The following is a 21,400-nucleotide window of genomic DNA, read 5'->3' as shown; positions in this document are numbered from 1 at the left end:
ATTTTAACCTTTTTAATAAGTGGGGCGAGTTGGCAGACCTATATTCAACGGTAAACAAGAGTGGGGTGATTTTTTAGAAAGTGGGGCGAGTTGGTGAAAAAGTGGGGCGATTTGTTGTGGGGCGATTTGGCAGTGGGGCGAGTTGTCATGAATTCCGTCAAAACGCGCTGGATAACTCGGACTAAAACAAAATCGGCCTATCACAAAATCGGACTATAACAACAACAAATGGAAGTTTTTAACGACATTGACTGGCTTTAAACTCGGCTTACCACTATTTATATGCAGAAATATTGAACAAACTCGGACTACGATTAGTAAATTGAGTTGTTAACGTTTTTTTTTCTGACTTTAAAAAAAACCTTTATATATAAAAAATTATATACGAATTTATGAGAAAATGATAAATATTTTTGAAGAAACAATATAAAGAAATGTATTAAAATAAATTTAGATCCATCATTGAAATATGTGTTATATGAGTTGAATTTGATATTTTTGAATAAGGATAATTAACTTCTATTTGAAATATTATTGTGATTTTCTCGTTTGTGATGCCGGTTTATTGACAAAAGATGTTTTAATGATTGGCGTGTGTCCATGTTTGTATTGTGTTTAATCCTTGGTGTTCATTATTAGTATACAAACAAAGAGAAATTTGATTTACAGTGAATAGCTTCTTTACAATTTCACTTATCTGTAATTCTTTATTAATGGGGGCCATTAATGGAAAAGTAACTATATTTAAATTGTCACATCAAACAGATACAATGTCTTTTTAGAAAGGCAAGCCGACGCAAACATTTATTATACATATTTCTCACAAACCACTTGGATTCAACCAATAAAAGTATGGCCAGAAACATATAATTCACTACACTGTCTTATAATTACATAAGAATTGTAATCAAACTAAAAAAAAAAAAAAAAAAGAACACGAAAACGTCAGTTATACCATAGATATCTATGGTTATACACAAGCTGCTACTGCGAAAAAATTGTAATATTTAGTTTTCATGTAATTACAGGTAGTTTTGTTCTCACTTTGGGTGATTAAATAGGTGTCAACAGTACATGTGCCAGTTGTTAGTTTAAATTCAGGTGATTAAAAAGTTGTCAACGATACACGTGGCGTGATGTCATATTCCCAGTTCAATCATATAAGATATGCATATGATAAATTATTTTGAGAGGGACATACAAAGAATAATACAGAAAAGACAGATAACTGGTAGATTTTCATTATTTTAAAAATGAATTTATTTCTTTTCTTTTTATACATATCTTATTAACGTAATTTATATTACTCGCTTCTAAAATGTTAAAATGATTATTTAATTAATTGTAAATCATTAAGTAATAGTCCGATTTTGTGAGGCCGATTATGTTATAGGCCGAGTTTGTTATAGTCCGATTTTGTTATAGCCGAGGGATTCCATCAAAATAGTTCCCCAAAATCAATGACGTACACCACAAACGACTGTCGCAGAGCGCTGTGTTGCAAAGTGAGACTGAGAGCCAAAATGTCTCAGCAGCTGAGCCAAATTAATGAACAAGAAACAACATGCATCCCTTGTCTGCATCGTATTGGCGATAATATAAAGAAGCACAAGCTTATAAGCCTAGAAAACAAAACAGAAGTATAATTACATAAATATCTCCCCTGTTTACACTGCCACTGGGAACAGTATATTTAACTCAATATATATGTTCCTGGTTTACTGTAGTAAAAAGTATATAAAAAAGTTGATATATATATACAATCATTATGGCATACCACATCTTATTTTTATAAACAAGTTAATCTGAAAGTTATTACTCACATTTGATACTCTTCTATAAGAATTCAGTAAAACTAAAAAGGAAGTTGATTAGCAACCTATAGTGTTTCCTGCAACTATTGAAAAGGGCAGGGCAATTTTTTTCTCAGAGGGCACTCTTAGCGTGATTGGCTACACTTTAAGGACACCCTTTGTGCGGAGGACTACACTTTTAGGGCACTCTTTACACAGGATATAAAGGCACTGTGATGGATAGGGATTTAATGGAATATACCATTGTTTCATATTTTATTATTTATCATGTTTATTGTTAAGAAATAAAGATGTATTAGATTGTTAACTTAATTCCTTTTTGTAATAAAATTATCACTTCTAGACTCAGGTAATATAATCTTGATCATGTTCATTGTGCAATTGCCTCATTTCAATCAATAACTCCAGTTATAAACTTTAATACTGGATCACTGAGACTGATTGTCTAAGGATGCGTTGTGAAAGTGGACTAGGGGTCTTTGCATGACCAAGAGCATATATGCAATGCATTGCTTTTTAGATGCACAAACGAAGTGCCAAATACCCTTTGGATCTCGCATGGTTATACCAATCAAAGCTACCTTGGCTCATAACTCTACAAATATTCAAAGATTTGTATAGCAAGATTTACTATACATATTCTTCTGCTTTTCATCTTTTTTCCATCTGTGTTTTTTTGTGTTTTTTTTATTAAAACTTTGTTTTTTGTACTAGTCAAAACTATATCAGCTATACAGCCCTCAAAGTAGCTTCTGAAATGAAGTTGCCAAATGGCCACCAGACATGAAAATTTAGTGGCCAACTCAAAATTTCAGGTTGCCTACATTTTTTTTTCTAGTTAAACAGCCCTTGTGAAATGAAAGTATTAAGTTTTGTTCTGTGTTTTTATGCTGGCGAGTGTAGAAAATAATTTGTATAAAATCAACTGTAAAATAACCACATGATTTATTTAATTTTATATTCATTGTACATGTTTTAAAACAGTCTGCAACGTTAAGCGTTGTCCCAAAGCCCCAGTCTAGTAAAAATCTCATCAGACTTGTGCTTAGAAGCACTGGTGGTTGCCCGATCTGTCAAGTTAACATCTGAAATTGTTTGCGAAATTGTAGCCGGTATTTTATTGAATCTAAGAGAACAAATTACAAAATCAACGACCTTGTTTCTATCCGTTTACTGACGAAATCGAGAACGAGGCCCGACCTTGTGCTTTCAATAAATACAATGTATAAATGCCAATGGTTTTCTTTCTAACGGCACGTAATAGTCAAAGTTGTGACTGAGTGCAGAAATACGAAGTACAAATGTAACTGCCATTTTCAATCAACAACAACAAATTGCTTACAAATAAACTTCAATTACCTGATGCTATAAAGCGCTGACAAGATCAAGCTTAAATCTAAAAGGCGCTTGAAATACAGTATAAATTTGTGTTACTGTCAAGCGCTCAGATGATTTTTAAAAAAAATCCACTCTGATCGGGGAAAAATTCACAAAAATTTACGGACGCCAGATTTTCAATTTTCTAATAGCCTAAATGGTGACCAGTTATGAATTTTTGGTCGCCAATCAGCTTTTAAAGTCGCTCAGGCAACCATTTCAGTAGACTAAATTGAGGGCTGCTATATACATGACATATATTCTTAACTTTGATTTTATTAAGATAACAACTGTATGAAAGCCGTCGTAAATTCACACCCAATTTGATGTCTCTACCGACCGAATAGTATTTGTACTCTAAAATTGAGAATGGAAATGGGGAATGTGTCAAAGAGACAACAACCCGACCAAAGAGCAGACAACAGCCGAAGGCCACCAATGGGTCTTCAATGCAGCGAGAAACTCCCGCACCCGGAGGCGTCCTTCAGCTAGCCACCAAACAAATATGTATACTAGTTCAGTGATGATGGACGTCATACTAAACTCCAAATTATACACAAGAAACTAAAATTAAAAATGATACAAGACTAACAAAGGCCAGAGGCTCCTGACTTGGGACAGGCGCAAAAATGCGGCGGGGTTAAACATGTTTTTTGAGATCTCAACCCTCCCCCTATCTGTCTGTTCAAACATTACAAATTCAATAAAATTTGGCCATTAAAATTTTGATTTTCGTTCCAAGGGATAGAAATCGAAAAAGGTCTTGCTAAAAGATAAATTGCAGAAGCGATCTTAAATTACAGTGTGATGTTCTAGAATACGACAGAAAACGCATAACACAGGAATGATGATATCAAAGTTAGTTTATTCTAATCTTTAGTTCATGAGAAAAGTGTGATATAAATTTCATACATGATTACTATCTGTAATGATAAAGAAGGACATGTATTCAGTAAACAGGAAGCTGATGAGCAATGAATGTGAAAATGCATCACTCTCGCACTGTATATCTTGCCCATAAGAACCTTACTACAAAAGGTTTGGCTTCCATAGAACAACACTTGTATTAAACGGACGTACAGATAGGATTAACCCATTACCCCCCTCCTCTTGGAGTGAGGATATAAAAAGAACTAAGCAACACCTGCGCTTCAAAATATTCTATCATACGAATGAATTTACAAGAAAATATAATTTATTTTCGCATATCAAATGATTTTGTTGGTTAATGCTTCAGTTGCCTGCCTTAACAGATTTGTTCAAGTGACATTAATATCTGCATATTAATGGAATGTTTAAACTAGAATTTATATCTGTATGTAAAGATTGGCAAAACCAAAAAAGGCTGCTTGTGTATTTATGTGGCGAATCCTAACCAAATCTTTGAAAGGAGACTTTCTTGAAAATATAAACCTGGATTTTCCAATCGCGTGAAAAACAGAATCAGGCCTGTACAAAAGAAACTAACATTTTGCAGTCTAATTTTTCATGTAAGGCCAAAATTGAGGATGAAATAACTTATGTATAGTATGCCAAAATAGATGAAAATAGTCCACTGATGGAAACATTAAGTGACCACAATAAACACAATACGTTTCAAAATTCAATGAACCTATAAGTTAATACAAATATATTTTTGATTACCAGTAGCAGTAGACTAGTGTGATACAGTAGCAATAAGATAATATCTTGTTACACCACTGTCCCAGGTTAGGGGAGGGTTGAGCGCTCACAAACATGTTTAACCCCGCCACAATCTTTATGTGCCTGTCCCTAGTCAGGAGCCTGTTCTTCATTGGTTGTAGGTTCATGTCTGTCATATATATTTTCGTAAATTGTTTTGTTATAAATTAGGCTGTTAGTTTTTATACGCCTGTTTACGGGACATATTATGGTACATGTACCGTTGTCCGTCCCTCGTCAACATGCCGGACATTAACTCAAAAAGCTTTAACCAATTGGCATAAAACTTTGGGGAATTGTTAACATCTATTGACATGAGCTCCCTTTCGTTTTTTATGAATTTTAGACTTTACGTTTCCGAGTTATATGGTTTTGTTCATCGAAAAAAGGGGGACTTTCCAGTTTTGTAGGTTGTAGGTTACTGTAGGGAGAGCACCAGATGTCACAGTTTGTCTCTTGTCTAACATGATATCAAGATGTCATGCTATATTTATTACCTTGTAGGTTACTGTAGGGAGAGCACCAGATGTCACTGTTTGTCTCTTGTCTAACATGATATCAAGATGTCATGCTATATTTATTACCTTGTAGGTTACTGTAGGGAGAGCACCAGATGTCACAGTTTGTCTATTGTCTAACATGATATCAAGATGCCATGCTATATTTATTACCTTGTAGGTTACTGTAGGGAGAGCACCAGATGTCACCGTTTGTCTCTTGTCTAACATGATATCAAGATGTCATGCTATATTTATTACCTTGTAGGTTACTGTAGGGAGAGCACCAGATGTCACCGTTTGTCTCTTGTCTAACATGATATCAAGATGTCATGCTATATTTATTACCTTGTAGGTTACTGTAGGGAGAGCACCAGATGTCACCGTTTGTCTCTTGTCTAACATGATATCAAGATGCCATGCTATATTTAAATGTAATGAAAAGGGACAGTGGACTGTGAGAGATAATAAGGTAATAGCCAAATACAATCCAATTATTCATTTTTATTTGTCTGAAGTTATTGTTTGAGATGTTCTTAAAAAATGAATTGTTTAAATATTCCATTTAAGTTGAGACAAACATGTACATGATTTATTTTATAAAGGGAAGTTCATTCTTCTTGCTATGGTCAGGTCAAATGTCACCAGTCATTGCTAATCACAACCTTAGGTGTACAATTTTTATATGACCGTAAAAAAAATTTGCGGTCTTATATTGGTATCACTTCGTCATCGTCGTTTTGTATTACGGACAATAACTTAAGTAAATGTAAATAGAAATCTATGAAATTTAAACACAAGGTTTATAACCACAAAAGGAGGTAAGGTTTGTTTTTGGGGGTTATAGTCCAAACAGTTTAGGAATTGGGGGCCAAAAAGTGGCCCAAATAAGCATTTTTCTAGTTTCCAGACAATGACATGTGGAACGGTGTATCGATCTCTCTGAAATTGTACCACAAGTTTTCATATCACAAAGGGATGGTTAGGATTGGCATTGGGGGGTTATGGCTCAAACCGTTTAGGAATAAGGGACAAAAAAGGGGGAAAACGAGGGTTTCCTGGTTAATGGACTATTTAGAAAAAGTACAATGTTATGTTTGGATTACCTCCCTTACACTGCTTTTAAATTATGTATAAAGAAATGTTGTATTGTCTGAGGTGATTAGCTGTCAATTTATTTTTAGAAGTTACTATTTAAAAATGCTGATTAAGGAATATTAATTTTAGCCATGATTATGTTTGTCATTTTCTATTTTTATACTTTTATGATGTATTTAAAAGGGTAATTATGGTTGCAAACTCCATTGGAAATTTGAATTGAGATTATGACCATATCTTGAGGGAAAGAATTTTTTTTTTTTTGGGAAAAAAGGGGGGGGAGGGGGGGAGGTGAAGCAATTTATTAAAATATTATCTAGAATTATTACATTCTGACACTTCAAATTTTTTATGAATTTTATTGAATATCAAGTTATGTCCCTTAGACATTCAGATTTTTTTACTTATATAAGTGAAAAAGTCATCCTATCTTCTTTTCTTGAATTCTTAGGACTTTCTTTGCTCTAATAGAATTTTAAATTGTCTGTCCTTTGCAGATGTCTTAACTAATCATTTAAGTGTAATTTCATGGACAATGAAAATCTCATTTGTCTGTTATCTTCAGAACACTGCTCATTTACAAGTCCCCAAGGAGCAATTATTGAAGGCCTTGTGCAAATACTTAAGATCTTGGCGCAATCGGTTTCTTTGTTGAATTGATGAGATGAATCATTGAACTCTAATAAGAAATTATGAGCAAACCTGGGAAAAATCATTAAAGGCATGTTTTTACATCTCAAAACGTGACAATTTTTGTGGGATTGTAAAAAAAATTTACTTATACAAGTGAATTTTGAGAAAATTAAGGGCGAGATTATTCAAACATTTAATTAACTTATATAAGTATATTTTTTTTACTTCTTCAAGTAAATAAAGATTACTTGTACAAGAAGTACCCCTGACTGTACATGTAAGGATGTTAAGATGCATAAAAATAAGTCTGACACCAACTTGGTAATTTATTTTAATTTAGGCATTGGCACTCCACATGCTCCTGAAAAAAGTTATCAGTAGAATATTTTTTGTACGCATTTTGAACCAACCATATATGTGCAAAGATATAACAATATGGCCAGTAGCTATATATAGCCTTTCATTAATAGAAACACTGCTTTGATAGTTAAGTTTAATGTTTTATGCATGTTACCCTTGTATAGTTTCAATATCAAATAGGGAGTGCTTGATTTTTCCTTTGTAAAGAAGAAGCTTGAGGTGCAGGTTGATAGATTTTTTTCTATTTATGTATTTTTAGAGTCTGAATGGAGTATTTGTCAATGGAAAGAAACTGGAACCCATGTGTCCTCAAAATCTAATTGATTGTGACACAGTTCAGTTTGGAGTTACTAAAAATAGTGAAGAACCTCCAGAATTCCTGTATAGATTTCACACCAATCTAAAAATCAAGAGAGCAAGACCAAAGTCTCTTGATGAAGTTGACTGTGCCACACCAAAGCGACAGAAACCCATGCCACTTGAGGGACAGACAGTTACATTTCAAGGACCTAGCAACCAAAAACATCCTGAGTGGTCACCTTATCAGGAATATAAAGACAAGCTAAAACAGCAAGAAGAAGAAATGGCAAAAAAGATGAAGGAATATGAGCAAAAGTTATCTGAAATGAATAGTGTTTTAAAGGATAAAGAAGAAATGCAGGAAGCTATGAAAAATGAGCTGGAAGAGGAAAAAAAGAAGCGTGAAGAGAACAGAAAGGAAATGGAGGAAACAATGAAAAAAAAGCAAGAGGAAATGGAAGATGAATTGAGAAGAAAAGAGGTAATACTAAAAAGAATAGTGATTTTTCTATTATCTGACAAACATACTAATTTTTTCCATGACCCTATTCTTTTTTATACGCCCGTTTACGGGTCGTATTATGGTATACCTCTGTCCGTCCGTCCGTCCGTCTGTCCGTCGTCAACATGTCGGACATTAACTCAAAAATGCTTTAACCAATTTGCATAAAACTTTGGTGAATTGTTTATATCTATTGACGTGAGCTCCCTTTCGTTTTTTATAAAATTTAGATTTTAACTTTCCGAGTTATGGGGTTTTATTTATGTCTAACATAAGAATAGAAATGAATGCAAAGAATACTGTCTGCTTACCACCTACCAAACTGTCCTATTTATGCCTGAGACAGCTTTCTCTACAAAAAGTTATGTGGTTAGAATTGGAAAATAGGACATTTTTTTATTCATCATTTCATATCTACAAGTACATTATTTTTGTTTGACTTACTGATAATTGTTACCAACATAACCAGAAGCAAAGGAAGTACTGTATAGCGATTATTTTCGCGGGTGTAAAATTTGCGATTTAAGGACAACAAAGTATACGTAAAATTTTGGAGGTTTTTATTTTGGTGGATTCTTAAGTCCTAATTAAATATTTTGGCAGATACTGCAATAGCTGCAGATAAAAAGTTGTAACAATTGAGAAGCAAGTGTCTATTGTTATGATTAATTATTTTTTTTTACCTGCATGACGTCTTATTTATTGATTATATTCTGATACAGTTCATCAATAGAATACTGGTAACTTAGATATTTGTCACAGGTATACACACTTGTAAATTTTACGGTTGATTAGTTACAAAATTGACCGAACCTTTGATGTACTTACTAATTAGGTTATAAAATAATCAAAAGTGACTTACAACTCTTATGTAATTTGACACTTATTAATAAGGGTAATTACCTGATAGAGAACCTTACACTATAAATCTATTTAACACGATTTGATAAGGATATACATACCTAACAGTCATTTTATGAAATACATGAACGTACAATGCTCTTTGGCCTTTATGTTGTTAAAACTAACCTATACAATAATTGACCTGCCTACCAGAAAAAAATATCGTTTACAAAGCGCTTTAGCTATTAGCAAGTACCGAACGTATGCATAAATTTTCGCGGAATTTATTTTTCATGATTTTCATTTATCCGCGAAAATAACCCGCTATACAGTATATTTTGTTTTTATTCCATATCTTCTTAATATGGATGCTTCAGTTTATAATGAAAAGCAAGAAAAATAAATTATTGTTTTACATTCTATATTGTGGTATAAGGTATGTGAAACTAAAGGAATGATAACTGAGCAATGTTGAAACACTTTTAAGACATTACTAGACAATTTTAAAAAGCATCATTGAAAGCAATACTTTTTTTTTCATCTGCAAAATTAAAAAAAAAGAATTGACCTGGGGAGGTAAATTAAGACCAGGCAGGGTTAGGGGAAACAAACAGTCATTTTTGCATGGCCTTAGCTAGAAACTGTATCTAAAGTTTAAAATTCCTAAAAGATTGTTGTCATGAGAACTAATCTGTTAACAATATGAACAAGGAATCTGTTGTTATAGAATAATTTTATGATAGCAATAGGACATTATCATGATCTACAGGTTAAGTGACGTTCTTATCCACAATATTTTTAAGGATAATTTATAACCAAATAAACCATACATGTAGTAATGTATTAAACCAAATAAGTTATCACTTTAATTCTGAATGCAGGAAGCAGAAAAACAGATGAAGGAAGAACTGGAAAATAGGTTGTTAGAGAAAGAAGCTACACTGCTTGAACAGTTGCAGGAACAGAAAGAAGGATTAATTGAAGAAAAAGAGAAAGTAGAACAAAGTTTACGTGTAGCCATGGCAAAAGCTTTGGAAGAAAAAAATAAAACTTTAGAAGAAGAATTAATTAAACAAAAAGAGAAACTAGAAACAGTAATTTTAAAGAAAGAAACTGAACAAAAAATGTTAGAAGCACAATTAAATGAAGTGAAAGAAGAAAAGGACAAACAGACAGAGGCAGTGTTACATGCGAAACAAGACATTTTAACTAATTTTGCAGATTTAATGGAAACTGAGTTACAGTGTAGTATTTGTAATGAACTATTTGTACAGGTATGCTCAAGTTGACATGAAAGTGTAAATGTAAAGAATTTACTAGTCATTGTTACATATGTGGTTTGTCTTTTAGATACCGGTAAGTTTGTCAATTTTTAGCCACATGCAAAAAAAGCTGGACTTTATGGCTTTCAAGTCAACATCAGGTAAAAGAAAATATGTGCTTTTTAAAAGTGAAAGTAAGGTTCTTATTAGTGTTATTGTATTAATAAAGAGTATAGCTTGAATGTTAGTGTGCTCATGTTGCACACCTCATATGCATACAATGCACTATAAATTAGCAAAACCATGTACAAGTTATTATTAGTTCATGGATTTCATATCCAAGAAGGAAGTTATTGTTTTCATGTCAGTTGTTGCCCAATTATTACTGTGATTGCCATTTATATCTAGGTAAGTAAAAAAGTTTTATAGATAGTATTGAAAAAATGCCTGGCTGGCTCAATTTTTTTTTTTTTGGGAAGCTTTGAATTAAAAGTCTCATAAATTTTCCTGTTGTTTCATCACATTAGCTGTATATCAGAGGAGTAACATTTTTGCTGTAGCGTCAAGATAATTCTTTCCTGTATTCTGAATTTTGACTTTTGTAGGCGACATCACTGAACTGTTCTCATTCATTCTGTGCCTTGTGTATACAACAATGGATGAAAATCAAGAAAGAATGTGCTGTGTGTCGAGCTCCTGTAACAACAACAATGAGGGCAATATCTCTAGATAATTACATAGATACTATGGTTTCACATCTTAGTGATGAGCTTAAGGAAAGGAGAAAACAGTTGGTGGAAAGCAGAAAAGGTAACAAGAGAAAGTATGTTGGAATAGAATCAATATAATGTCTTTACTAGGTTAACATTAAAAGACATTCTTTTCTCACATGATAAATAGTTAGCTATTGTGTTGTTACTATCTTAGCAAACCTAGTTGGTGAGATGGCCTGCACAAGTTTTGAATATTCTTTGAATCCATATTAAAAGACATTCTTTTCTCACATGGTAAATAGTTAACTATTGTGTTGTTACTATCTTAGCAAACCTAGTTGGTGAGATGGCCTGCACAAGTTTTGAATATTCTTTGAATCCATTGGATGGGTGAGAAAAAAAATTAAACGCCTCAAATAATGCAAGATTTGGAAATGTTAGGCACCTTGGTTCACCTGACAGGTAAACAAGTACATGTACCTGACATCGATCAATCTTTCTGAAGTTGTGTTTCATATTTGACTGATCTGCAACTAGAGAATTATAGCAATAATTGGTATAGTTTGTTGTAAGAATGGTATCAAAACTAATTAAATTCAGAAAATGTTTGAGTGAAAAATCTACAAACTGTTGTTTATGTATATACCAATGTGCAATTGCCTTCAAGTGTGAAACTTACAAATGCATATCTAAGCTTTCAAAATACATTTATAAGTTTTTTAAATCTTGTCTTTTGTTCATCAGTTCATTAACAAAACCATGTTAAAGTTATTATTAGTTCATGGAGTTCATATCCAAGAAGGAAGTTATTGTTTTCATGTCAGTTGTTGCCCATATATTTGAAGATAAAAACATCAGAAAACTTACTAAACTTGTGGATGAAAATAGGTATCCAACAAATAATATCAGGGTTCCAGCTTGATTTTTTTCACAGGGTAGCCCGCCCTTTCCCGACTGCTGCCTTGTGCCCTTTTTAAGACCACCTGCCCTTTTTCGCAAGTCCATACCTATAATGCCGTATCATTTTGAAGAAAATACTATAATTCTACCTGTCTTCTTGTTAAGTCTCCCAAACGAAGTTTGGGAAGACTTATTGGTTTTGCTCAGTTATTATTATTATTATTATTCTTCTTCTTCTTCCTCTTCCGCCGCTTTTAAATTTGAACTTGTCCGCACCCGTTCTCCAAAACCGCTTGTCAGATTAACTTAGGATTTCACAATATGTTAGACTAACATGTCTAGTGGTGCAATCAGGGTTTTGTTTGTGCAATGGGGTTTATAAAGGGGTACTTTGAGGGGCAAAAAGAAAGGAGGGTTTTACTATAGAACCCTATGGGATTTTATTTTTTTAAATTTTCAAATGATTCTAAATTGAAATCCGTTTGTGATAGACACAATCTTTTTAATTGAAAATGTTCTAAATGATAAAGCACATTAAATGAAATACAGGGTTAGTCCCAAGGGGTCACCCCCACCCCCTGCCATTTGAGAAAGTTCTAATCTTGTAAATGGTCGAGATCCCCACCCCTAAACCATATATATTCTGGTTTGTCATGCTAAGATGTTTTGAATGATATACAGGGTTAGTCCCCAGGGGTCATCCCGACCCCCTGCCATTTGAGAAAATTCGAATATCTTGTAAATGGTCGAGATCCCCACCCCTAAACCATATATATTCTGGTTTCTCATGATAAAGCACATCAAATGAAATACAGGGTTAGTCCCCAGGGGTCACCCCCACCCCCTGCCATTTAAGAAAGTTCTAATACCTTGTAAGTGGTCAAGATCCCCACCCCTAAACCATATATATTCTGGTTTGTCATACCAAGATGGTTTGAATGATATACAGGGTTAGTCCCCAGGGGTCATCCGGACCCCCTGCCATTTGAGAAAGTTCTAATATCTTGTAAATGGTCAAGATCCCCACCCCTAAACCATATATATTCTGGTTTGTCATGATAAAGCACATCAAATGAAATACAAGGTTAGTCCCCAGGGGTCACCCCCACCCCCTGCCATTTAAGAAAGTTCTAATATCTTGTAAATGGTCGAGATCCCCACCCCTAAACCATATATATTCTGGTTTGTCATGATAAAGCACATCAAATGAAATACAGGGTTAGTCCCCAGGGGTCACCCCCACCCCCTGCCATTTAAGAAAGTTCTAATATCTTGTAAATGGTCGAGATCCCCACCCCTAAACCATATATATTCTGGTTTGTCATGCGAAGATGATTTGAATGATATACAGGGTTAGTCCCCAGGGGTCACCCCCACCCCCTGCCATTTAAGAAAGTTCTAATATCTTATAAATGGTCGAGATCCCCACCCCTAAACCATATATATTCCTGTTCATCATGTCTCGAACATTTGAATGACGTATACGGTCAGTCCCCAGGGGTTCCCCCCACCCCAATGTTCTAATATCTTGTAAATGGTCGAGATCCCCATCCCTAAACCATATATATTCCTGTTCGTCATGTCTCAGAACATTTGAATGACGTATAGGGTCAGTCCCCAGGGGTTCCCCCCTCCCCCAATGTTCTAGTATCTTGTAAATGGTCGAGATCCCCACCCCTAAACCATATATATTCTGGTTTGTCATGCCAAGATGATTTGAATGATATACAGGGTTATTCCCCAGGCATCACTAATGCATATAACTTTACTGGACTTTGTCCAATGTCAGGCGATCCTGGGAATTACGAATTATGGGAGCTTCCTTTGGGAGACTTTGTAACAGCATCCTGTTACAATCATTTCTTGTTTCTGACAAGTTTATGACCCTCTAATTAACCTTTAAAGCAGGTGTTAAAAGTTGTGATTTCAGGTAATCCGATTATCGCCATCGGATGGTCACTAATCCGTTAATTAATAAACCTCAAAATTGACCATTATAATTATTTTTCCCAGTAATATCTGTCAGTCGGCATTTTAATTTCAATATTTCTCAAAAGACAACAATTTGCAGTTCGTTTATCCGTAGACAATGATAGATGTTTGAGTAGTTTCATCATTTGAACAAAATTATTTTCACCCGGACAGTGTGCATTTTAATTTCGAAATTTTTTAAACAATCACTATTTGCAGCTCATTGACTTATAGGTTCTGTAATACAAACATATTTTTGTCACATTTTAGACTTTTCATCAAAATCTTTCAACAATTTTGATTATGAAGATGAAATTTTATTCAAAACGTTCAAAAATATTTTCACGAGTCAAACAGGTGCTTTCTTTATCATGTACTGCGCATGCGTGAATGTATTCTTATAAATTTAATAGACACTAAAACGTAAAATACGAAATAATTTAGTATAAAATTAAACGAGAGACACACATATATTTCTTACTGAGCAACTTAATTTAAAAACTGATTATTTCCTTCCTTTTTGTTAAACACGATCCAATCCGTAGATGAATCCAGATTCATTCTAAATATAATATCCTCTTGTCACTTCCTGTTTTCATTTCATTCAAAAATCGGAAGTTAACGTGATCTATTCTTGATAAATTTAGAATATACAGTCATTTAAATCGTTCCAAGTTTATAAAAATGAATTAAAAATATTGATTTAAACGTTTTCATTTATGCTGTGATTCCTGATCATTCCTGGTTTTAAAAAAGAGGAACCCAAATTTTGTTGATCAGAAATGTCCCCTGAAAATAACTGAAGTGAAATTGTGAACTAGGTTTCCAGATCCTTGTTCTAATCTTTAATATTTAAGCATCACATCAGTCAAATCATGCAATAACTGCCTACATTTGTAGCATGCCTAAGGCCTTCAAAGATCCTTGGCCCCTTACTGTTACCAGAAATAAGGTTAATTTTCATTTCGCGTAAAAGTGACTAAAGCCCTCAAACTCCTAGCTGAACCCCCTGCTGTGTACATAATAAAAGACAATGTTTGACATGCCCTTTTTGAATTATCAATCAGCGTGCTAAAGTGCCCTTTTCATGATTGGCTTCCTGCCCTTTTGAAATCCTAGCTGGAACACTGAATATTGAATTCACAGTTTACCCCACATCTTCTTTGATTCAAAATCAGAAAATGTTTGAAATTTCATTATCTGAGACAATAAAGCACTTATTTTGAGATGAATTGTAATTCCATATTTATATATTTTATTCTAGGTGACCAGCAAAAGTTTGATGAAGAAAACAAACCAAAACCTCCAGTAAATGCAGGACGAGGCCGTGGCAGAGGTGGAAGACGAGGGCGTGGTGCAAGAGGAGCAAGAGGTGGTGGGGCCAACAACCCAATAGTTGTACCTGCTGCTAATCCTTTAACCAATGCTGTAGGTCATCATCCTATTATTGTTGAGGATGATTTAGAAATAGATGGTGTTGAAATCACCATTGGAGAAGACGATGTAGAGGATAATAGTAATCCATTTACTGATTCTGATGAAGATTCTGCAATGAATTCTAATTCAGATAACTCGGATGATTCTGATTCTGAATATATACGAGGTGATGAGGGTGCTTATTATGGTGGTTATGGAACTTGTTACAGATGTGGTAAGTTATGATACATGTTCATGTACTTAAAACTAAAAGGAGAATTAAACCTTAATGAGACAGCAACAAAACATTGTAAGCTTACAAAAAAAAAAAGAGTTTGAGAGGTTACCATATAATCTTCAAAAATATGCAAGTAGTAACACTTTTTGCATGTGCATAGTAGTGAAAGAATCTGTTTGATAAAGTGTATATGCTATTTGCATTTGGGATAGACACTCAGAAATATTGTCAAATCTGAAAGAAAAAACCATCTACAACAAGTACGTGACTGTAAAAGATGTCTAGTTAAATGTATATAAAGGTTGGTGTATAAATTTATGTGTTTAGATATAATGAAATGTAGTCTAGTTTGATTTTTAAGGGGCCAAACTTCCTGACTGTAAACAATAAATTCAGAAAAAATTTTGCTTGCCTATTTTGTTTCAGTTGTTGAACAATTGACACATATGCAAGATTGTGATTATTTCTGTAACAATTTTTGCAAGAATAAAAACATTGCAAAAATTTCTGAATTTACAGTACTTTAATATTAACCATATTTTGATGAATATATAATTTCCACTTGATCAAAAGAAATATTTTTTACATGTTATCATGAAAACTACTGAACATTCAAATTTATTGTGTTTATTGTAATATTTGTTTTATTTGTAGGTTCACGTGGTCATTGGGCAAATGGATGTCCTTATAGATGAAAAGGTTGTACAAAAACTATGTGCTGGGAGATTACCAAAAAGTGTTCAAGACTGAAAACGTCATACTCAGTATTACCAAATGTGTTCATTATAAACATTACATATATTTACAATGTGAAATGTTAACAGATAGCCATAGAAATATTTTGAATTGATTGTTAACATGAGTAAAATTATGAGTTTCTTAGTATAGTACAAAAAAACAAATATGAAATCGATAAAAGAGTTGTATTGTGTTTGGCTTTATAACACAATGGGTTCATTGTTCACAGTGATTTATAAATGGATAGATAGTAAGTGAAATGCCACTACTATTTTAATATTGATTTATACTGTAAAATATAAATCAGACTGACTATTCATCAAATACTAAAAACTTATCAATGTCAGTTTTGTCTGTCTCATATTGGTATGCTAAATAAAAATTGATATATATAAAAAAAATCTGTAAGATATCAGATAAGGTATATATCCAAAATCAAGATTTAATCAAACACGAATACTGACAAATGAGTAAGGGCTACCTTTTAAATGCATTATAAGAAGGAATACAGATTATACTACCTTAGATAATTTCAAATATGTTTGACTGTACAATGATTATATTTTTTGTGTAAAAAATTCAGTTTTTTGTAAAAAGTAATATCTGATTTGTATTATAACGTGATATGCATATCTGTGTGTGTAATGTCAGACTAGAACAGGCAAAATGTAGAAAAATTTTCACTGGAAAACCTAATACTCGTGAATCGATAACTTTGGGTACAAAATAAGTTTTCACAATCTTAACTTTTCATTAAAAAATATTTCTTGATTTTATGAAAGGTTAATATACACATCTACATTTGATGCCTAATACTATCATATTCTTATCACTCCAAGCAGAAATGTTGAAAAAGCTCGCACAAAATTTTTTTGGACTAGGGTCAAACATTAACATAATGTTACTATACAAAACCTATAGGTAAAATCAGGAGGATGGTGTGATAAAGATAATATGGTTCAGGAATCAGTCTTAGTTAGATACTTGTTTTGTTTATGATTTAAAGCTTTTATTTGTTAAGGTGGTATGGGAGTATAAACGAAAAATAATAGAAATTTTCCAACTTTGCCAAAATGTAGTGTATATTGTGATATGTTCAAAAATATAAAAAAAGTGATAGGTCATCAAGCTTGTTTTCAAGCAACAGGTTGTGAAAAAATGACACAATTTGTATTTATTATACAGAGAAAAAGCATCATGATGTGAATAGAAGGTAAACTAAATGATAGAATTATAAAATAAAGTATGAGAAGGTAGCTCATATAAAATGCTTTCTGAATATCAAAAGAAAAAATGGGATCATTAACACAAAATAAAAAAATGTCCTGAATGTTTTTTTTCTGCTTTAACATCAAATAGGAAAATTTCCTTAAGATTCCTTTATAAATTGTACATTTTCCGAGTAACCTCCTCTTAACACGCAAAGTTTTTATAATTGAAATCAAGCAAAAATATTCTACTTTTGTTAAAATATGAGTGATTATAACTTAAGATCAATTAAATTTGTTAACTGAAATGAAAATTCTTATCAGTAAATTGCATTCCTGCATCAAAGTTTGCTGACTTAATAAAAAGTCTAGACCCATTGTGTTCTGCTGTTTTCTGATCCAAGTTGGTGGAAGATGCCCATTCCACCTTCAGGAATACATAGTTGCTTTAATAGAGTATACTGGTTTCTTATGTCCAAATCATTAGGACTTTGGTGGATTGATGTCTCATTGGCTTCATACCACATCTCCTTATCTTATAAAGTATAAAAATGCAAAGAATGACATGGGATGAAGATGATTGAAATTTTAGTTTCATGTTAATACCATGTAATACTATTCCTTTAAAGGTAAATGATGTAAATGTAGTTCAGTGTGCACAACAAGCTTTATCAGTAAATCTTCAACTTGTATATTTAAGACCATCAAACCAAAAGACAAAAAAAGGGCAAAAACTGTGGTCAAGATTGCCAATGAGACAAATCTTCACCAGAGACCAAATGACGAAGGAGCTAGCCACTATAGGTGACTGTATGGCCTTCAACAATGAGTGAAACTAAAAAAGGAGATGTGGTATTATTGCCAATGAGACAACTCTCTGCCAGAGACCAAATGATGTAAAATTTAGCAACTATATGTCACCTTACAGCCTTCAACAAGAAGAAAAACAATGTATACTTTATGTATATAGTATCCTGGTTCTTTTACAAGCAAAATTTATCATTATAATTACTGTTTATGTCAGAGGTTGAATTCGGATCTAGGTCTTAATCGTGTCAATTTCATTCAAAGTCAAATTCACTGGTTGGTAAGATTAAAACTAAAATTTAGATTTAAATGTTCAATTGCTGGATATAAAACAATATTTGTACATTGTAGTAAAATATAAAATTTATTTGTACTCTCTACGAAAAACTGTTTCTAAAGCTCGTACATGTAAATTTTATATTTTTCTACAATGTATAAATATTGGTTATGTATTCAGTGAGATTGTTGACTGGTAGATTATAAAACCAGTGCTTTTCTTTTAGCTTAAATATACTTGCATGTATTAACAAGTGTTTCAGTATGAAATATTTTTCACAGGAAAATCTGGATCCTAAGAGGTTGATTATATTGCAGTACACTTGTGTACAGATAAATGAGGTCTAGACTGGTTTAATGTTGATGTTGTAAGAGTTTTGGTAACTGCTGTTTGAAAGGGGCAAGTTTGAACTATGTGACAAGGTTTTTATCAGCGATCAAAATTTTGCTTTTAGTTTTGTTCTGTTATTTTTCTGAAAAAAATATCACTATTTTGTTTTCCTCTTATTTTTTATTCTTATTTTAATGATATGATTTATTGGCAGTGTATTATTACACTGCATCAGCATACATAAGTTTTGTTAAAATTACCTTTCTTATGCTATAAAGGATAGTTACAATTGTTTCTGTCTCAGCTGCAACGAAAGACACGGAAAGTGAGACATGGGGATTGCATTTCTGGCGACGACGAAACCGATGGCATCAACAATTGTTAAGTTTTCTGCTTAAGTTAGTTTGATAGGAACTACAAGTGATAGATCATTGATATTTAATATAAAGTTGCATTACTAACAGTACATATCAGTTTGAAGACTATTTTGAGGCCCTGCCCCCTAGGTCATGGTCCAGTGACTTTGAATAAATAAGCAATTTTCAATGTTAAGTTTTCTGCTTAAGTTAGTTTGATAGGATCTACTTGATAGATCGACGATATTTTGTATGAAGTCACTTTACTTTCAGTACATATCAGTTTGACGACCATTCTCAGGCCCCTCCCACTAGATCATGGTCCAGCGACTGAATTAATAAGCAATGTTGCTGTCTATCAGATTGTCTTTTTCTGACTTTTATACACACAGGCGAGACATATCTCTGTGTCAACAGTTTATTTTATTAACAGTCATCAGTTGATTGCTATGCAAAAATTGTTTTAATATTTTTTCAATAGGATTTTTGAACTACAGTGTGTATTTCCAAATTTGATGTATGAAATGTGTTTGATGCTGTTTAAGACTGAAATTACATAAGAAGAAAGAATAGAATTGCATTATTCAATAAAAAAAAAAGAGAAAAGAAACAAAAGTATTAAGAGCTTTTAGATAGATTTTACGAATGAAAAAAATGATAAATCAGTCAGATGGGAACAGGATTAATATGTTTGCCACCAATTTCATTTGACCTTTAAGTCTCTAATGTGAAGTTAACAAAATTCACAGACATATCAAAAGAATGAAATAAAAGGACTTGACTGTATATATTATTATATGTGAACATGATTTCATATTGTTTTATAGATAACACAATTTGACTCAAATATTTTATAATGAGAATTGCTTTAAATATGTTCTTATATTGTTCACTTTTTTAAATGCCTGTCATGGAGGGTCATATTATGGTATATGAATTTCTGTCTATTCAACTACATCTAAGGATAACTAAGTTTTCTAGAAAAACTACAACATTTTACATAACATTTGGTTCTGTGAAGAAAAACCCTCTTTTGATTTTTATGAAGTTCAAATTTGTTGTTGTAGAGTTATGGGAGTTAAATGTTAAAAATCTCGAAATTTGAAGCACGTCCAATGATAACTCATTTTGCTTCATTAAAACATCACTCAATGCTTTCTCCATGAAGAAGATCTCCCTTTCAAATTTAAAAGATTTTTCAGTTTGTAATTTCAGAGGTACATGTATACATAAAACCTTAAAAGATAAAATTCAAAACTATGAAGCACATCTCTAGTTTGCTTTGTTGGATGTTTTGTTCCATAAAGAAAGCTCCCTTTCAATTAGGACAATTTTAGATTTGCTGTACCTGAATTATGGGACTTGAGATATTAAATTTTTCATGAAAACTCATTTATTTATCAGATCGACACAGAATTTTTACACAATGATTGTTTCCTTTAAGCAAACATCCATTTTGATCATAGATTTGTTATGTAGATTAAAAGGACTTTCTTGGTAAGATTATAAATATTTTGTATGTGTTCAAATGATGGGGACAGACATATCATGCTTTTTTGGAGCAGCTGTTTATTTGATATATAAAAAAGTAAACTTAACATTTGTTTTAATTGTTACAAAATAAACAAATAAACTGGAGAGTAATGAAGTTGTGTACATGTAATCCATCGTATATCTGTTATGTCCAAAAGAATATCTGTTATGTCCAAAAGAATATCTGTTATCTCCTAAAGAATCTGATATTTACTTATGATTTGCCTCTGAAATGGAAATTTCTTTTATCTTAACATTCTTCTAGGTTATCATAAATTTGTGTGATGTTTATGATGAGATTTTGTGAGCTAATCATTTTCACCCGATCTGATTTTCACATTGTTTCACATAAGTTGCATAATTGGATTTGTTACTTATTACTTTTCATATTGAAACGATATGTGGTATTAAATTTCAGGATTAAGCCTGTTCTTTAGCAATATAGAATAAAGGTATGATCGCCAATAAAACAACTATCCAACAAAGTCCAAATGAAGCTGATTTAAGCAACTAAAGCATACATGTCAGGTCACTGCAAGTGAAT

At 32.7% G+C, this 21,400-nt stretch overlaps 1 protein-coding gene across 1 annotated transcript; it reads left to right on the top strand.

The window, feature by feature from the left end:
* Nucleotides 1-1,449: 1,449 nt before the first annotated feature.
* Nucleotides 1,450-20,967, top strand: LOC127698649 (E3 ubiquitin-protein ligase RNF8-like). The gene is made up of 7 exons (XM_052202224.1): nt 1,450-1,640; nt 5,727-5,843; nt 7,722-8,243; nt 9,989-10,381; nt 10,975-11,179; nt 15,218-15,604; nt 16,262-20,967. Exons 1-7 carry the CDS (start codon nt 1,461-1,463, stop codon nt 16,300-16,302), a joined length of 1,845 nt encoding a protein of 614 aa, XP_052058184.1. The 5' UTR covers nt 1,450-1,460; the 3' UTR covers nt 16,303-20,967.
* The last annotated feature ends 433 nt before the right edge of the window (nt 20,968-21,400 follow it).

Source organism: Mytilus californianus, unplaced genomic scaffold (assembly GCF_021869535.1).
Source record: "Mytilus californianus isolate M0D057914Y unplaced genomic scaffold, xbMytCali1.0.p SCAF_4, whole genome shotgun sequence".
NCBI classification, from domain to species: Eukaryota; Metazoa; Mollusca; class Bivalvia; order Mytilida; family Mytilidae; genus Mytilus; species Mytilus californianus.
Note: the sequence above shows the minus strand (reverse complement) of the source record. Positions and strands in the feature narration are given on the sequence as shown.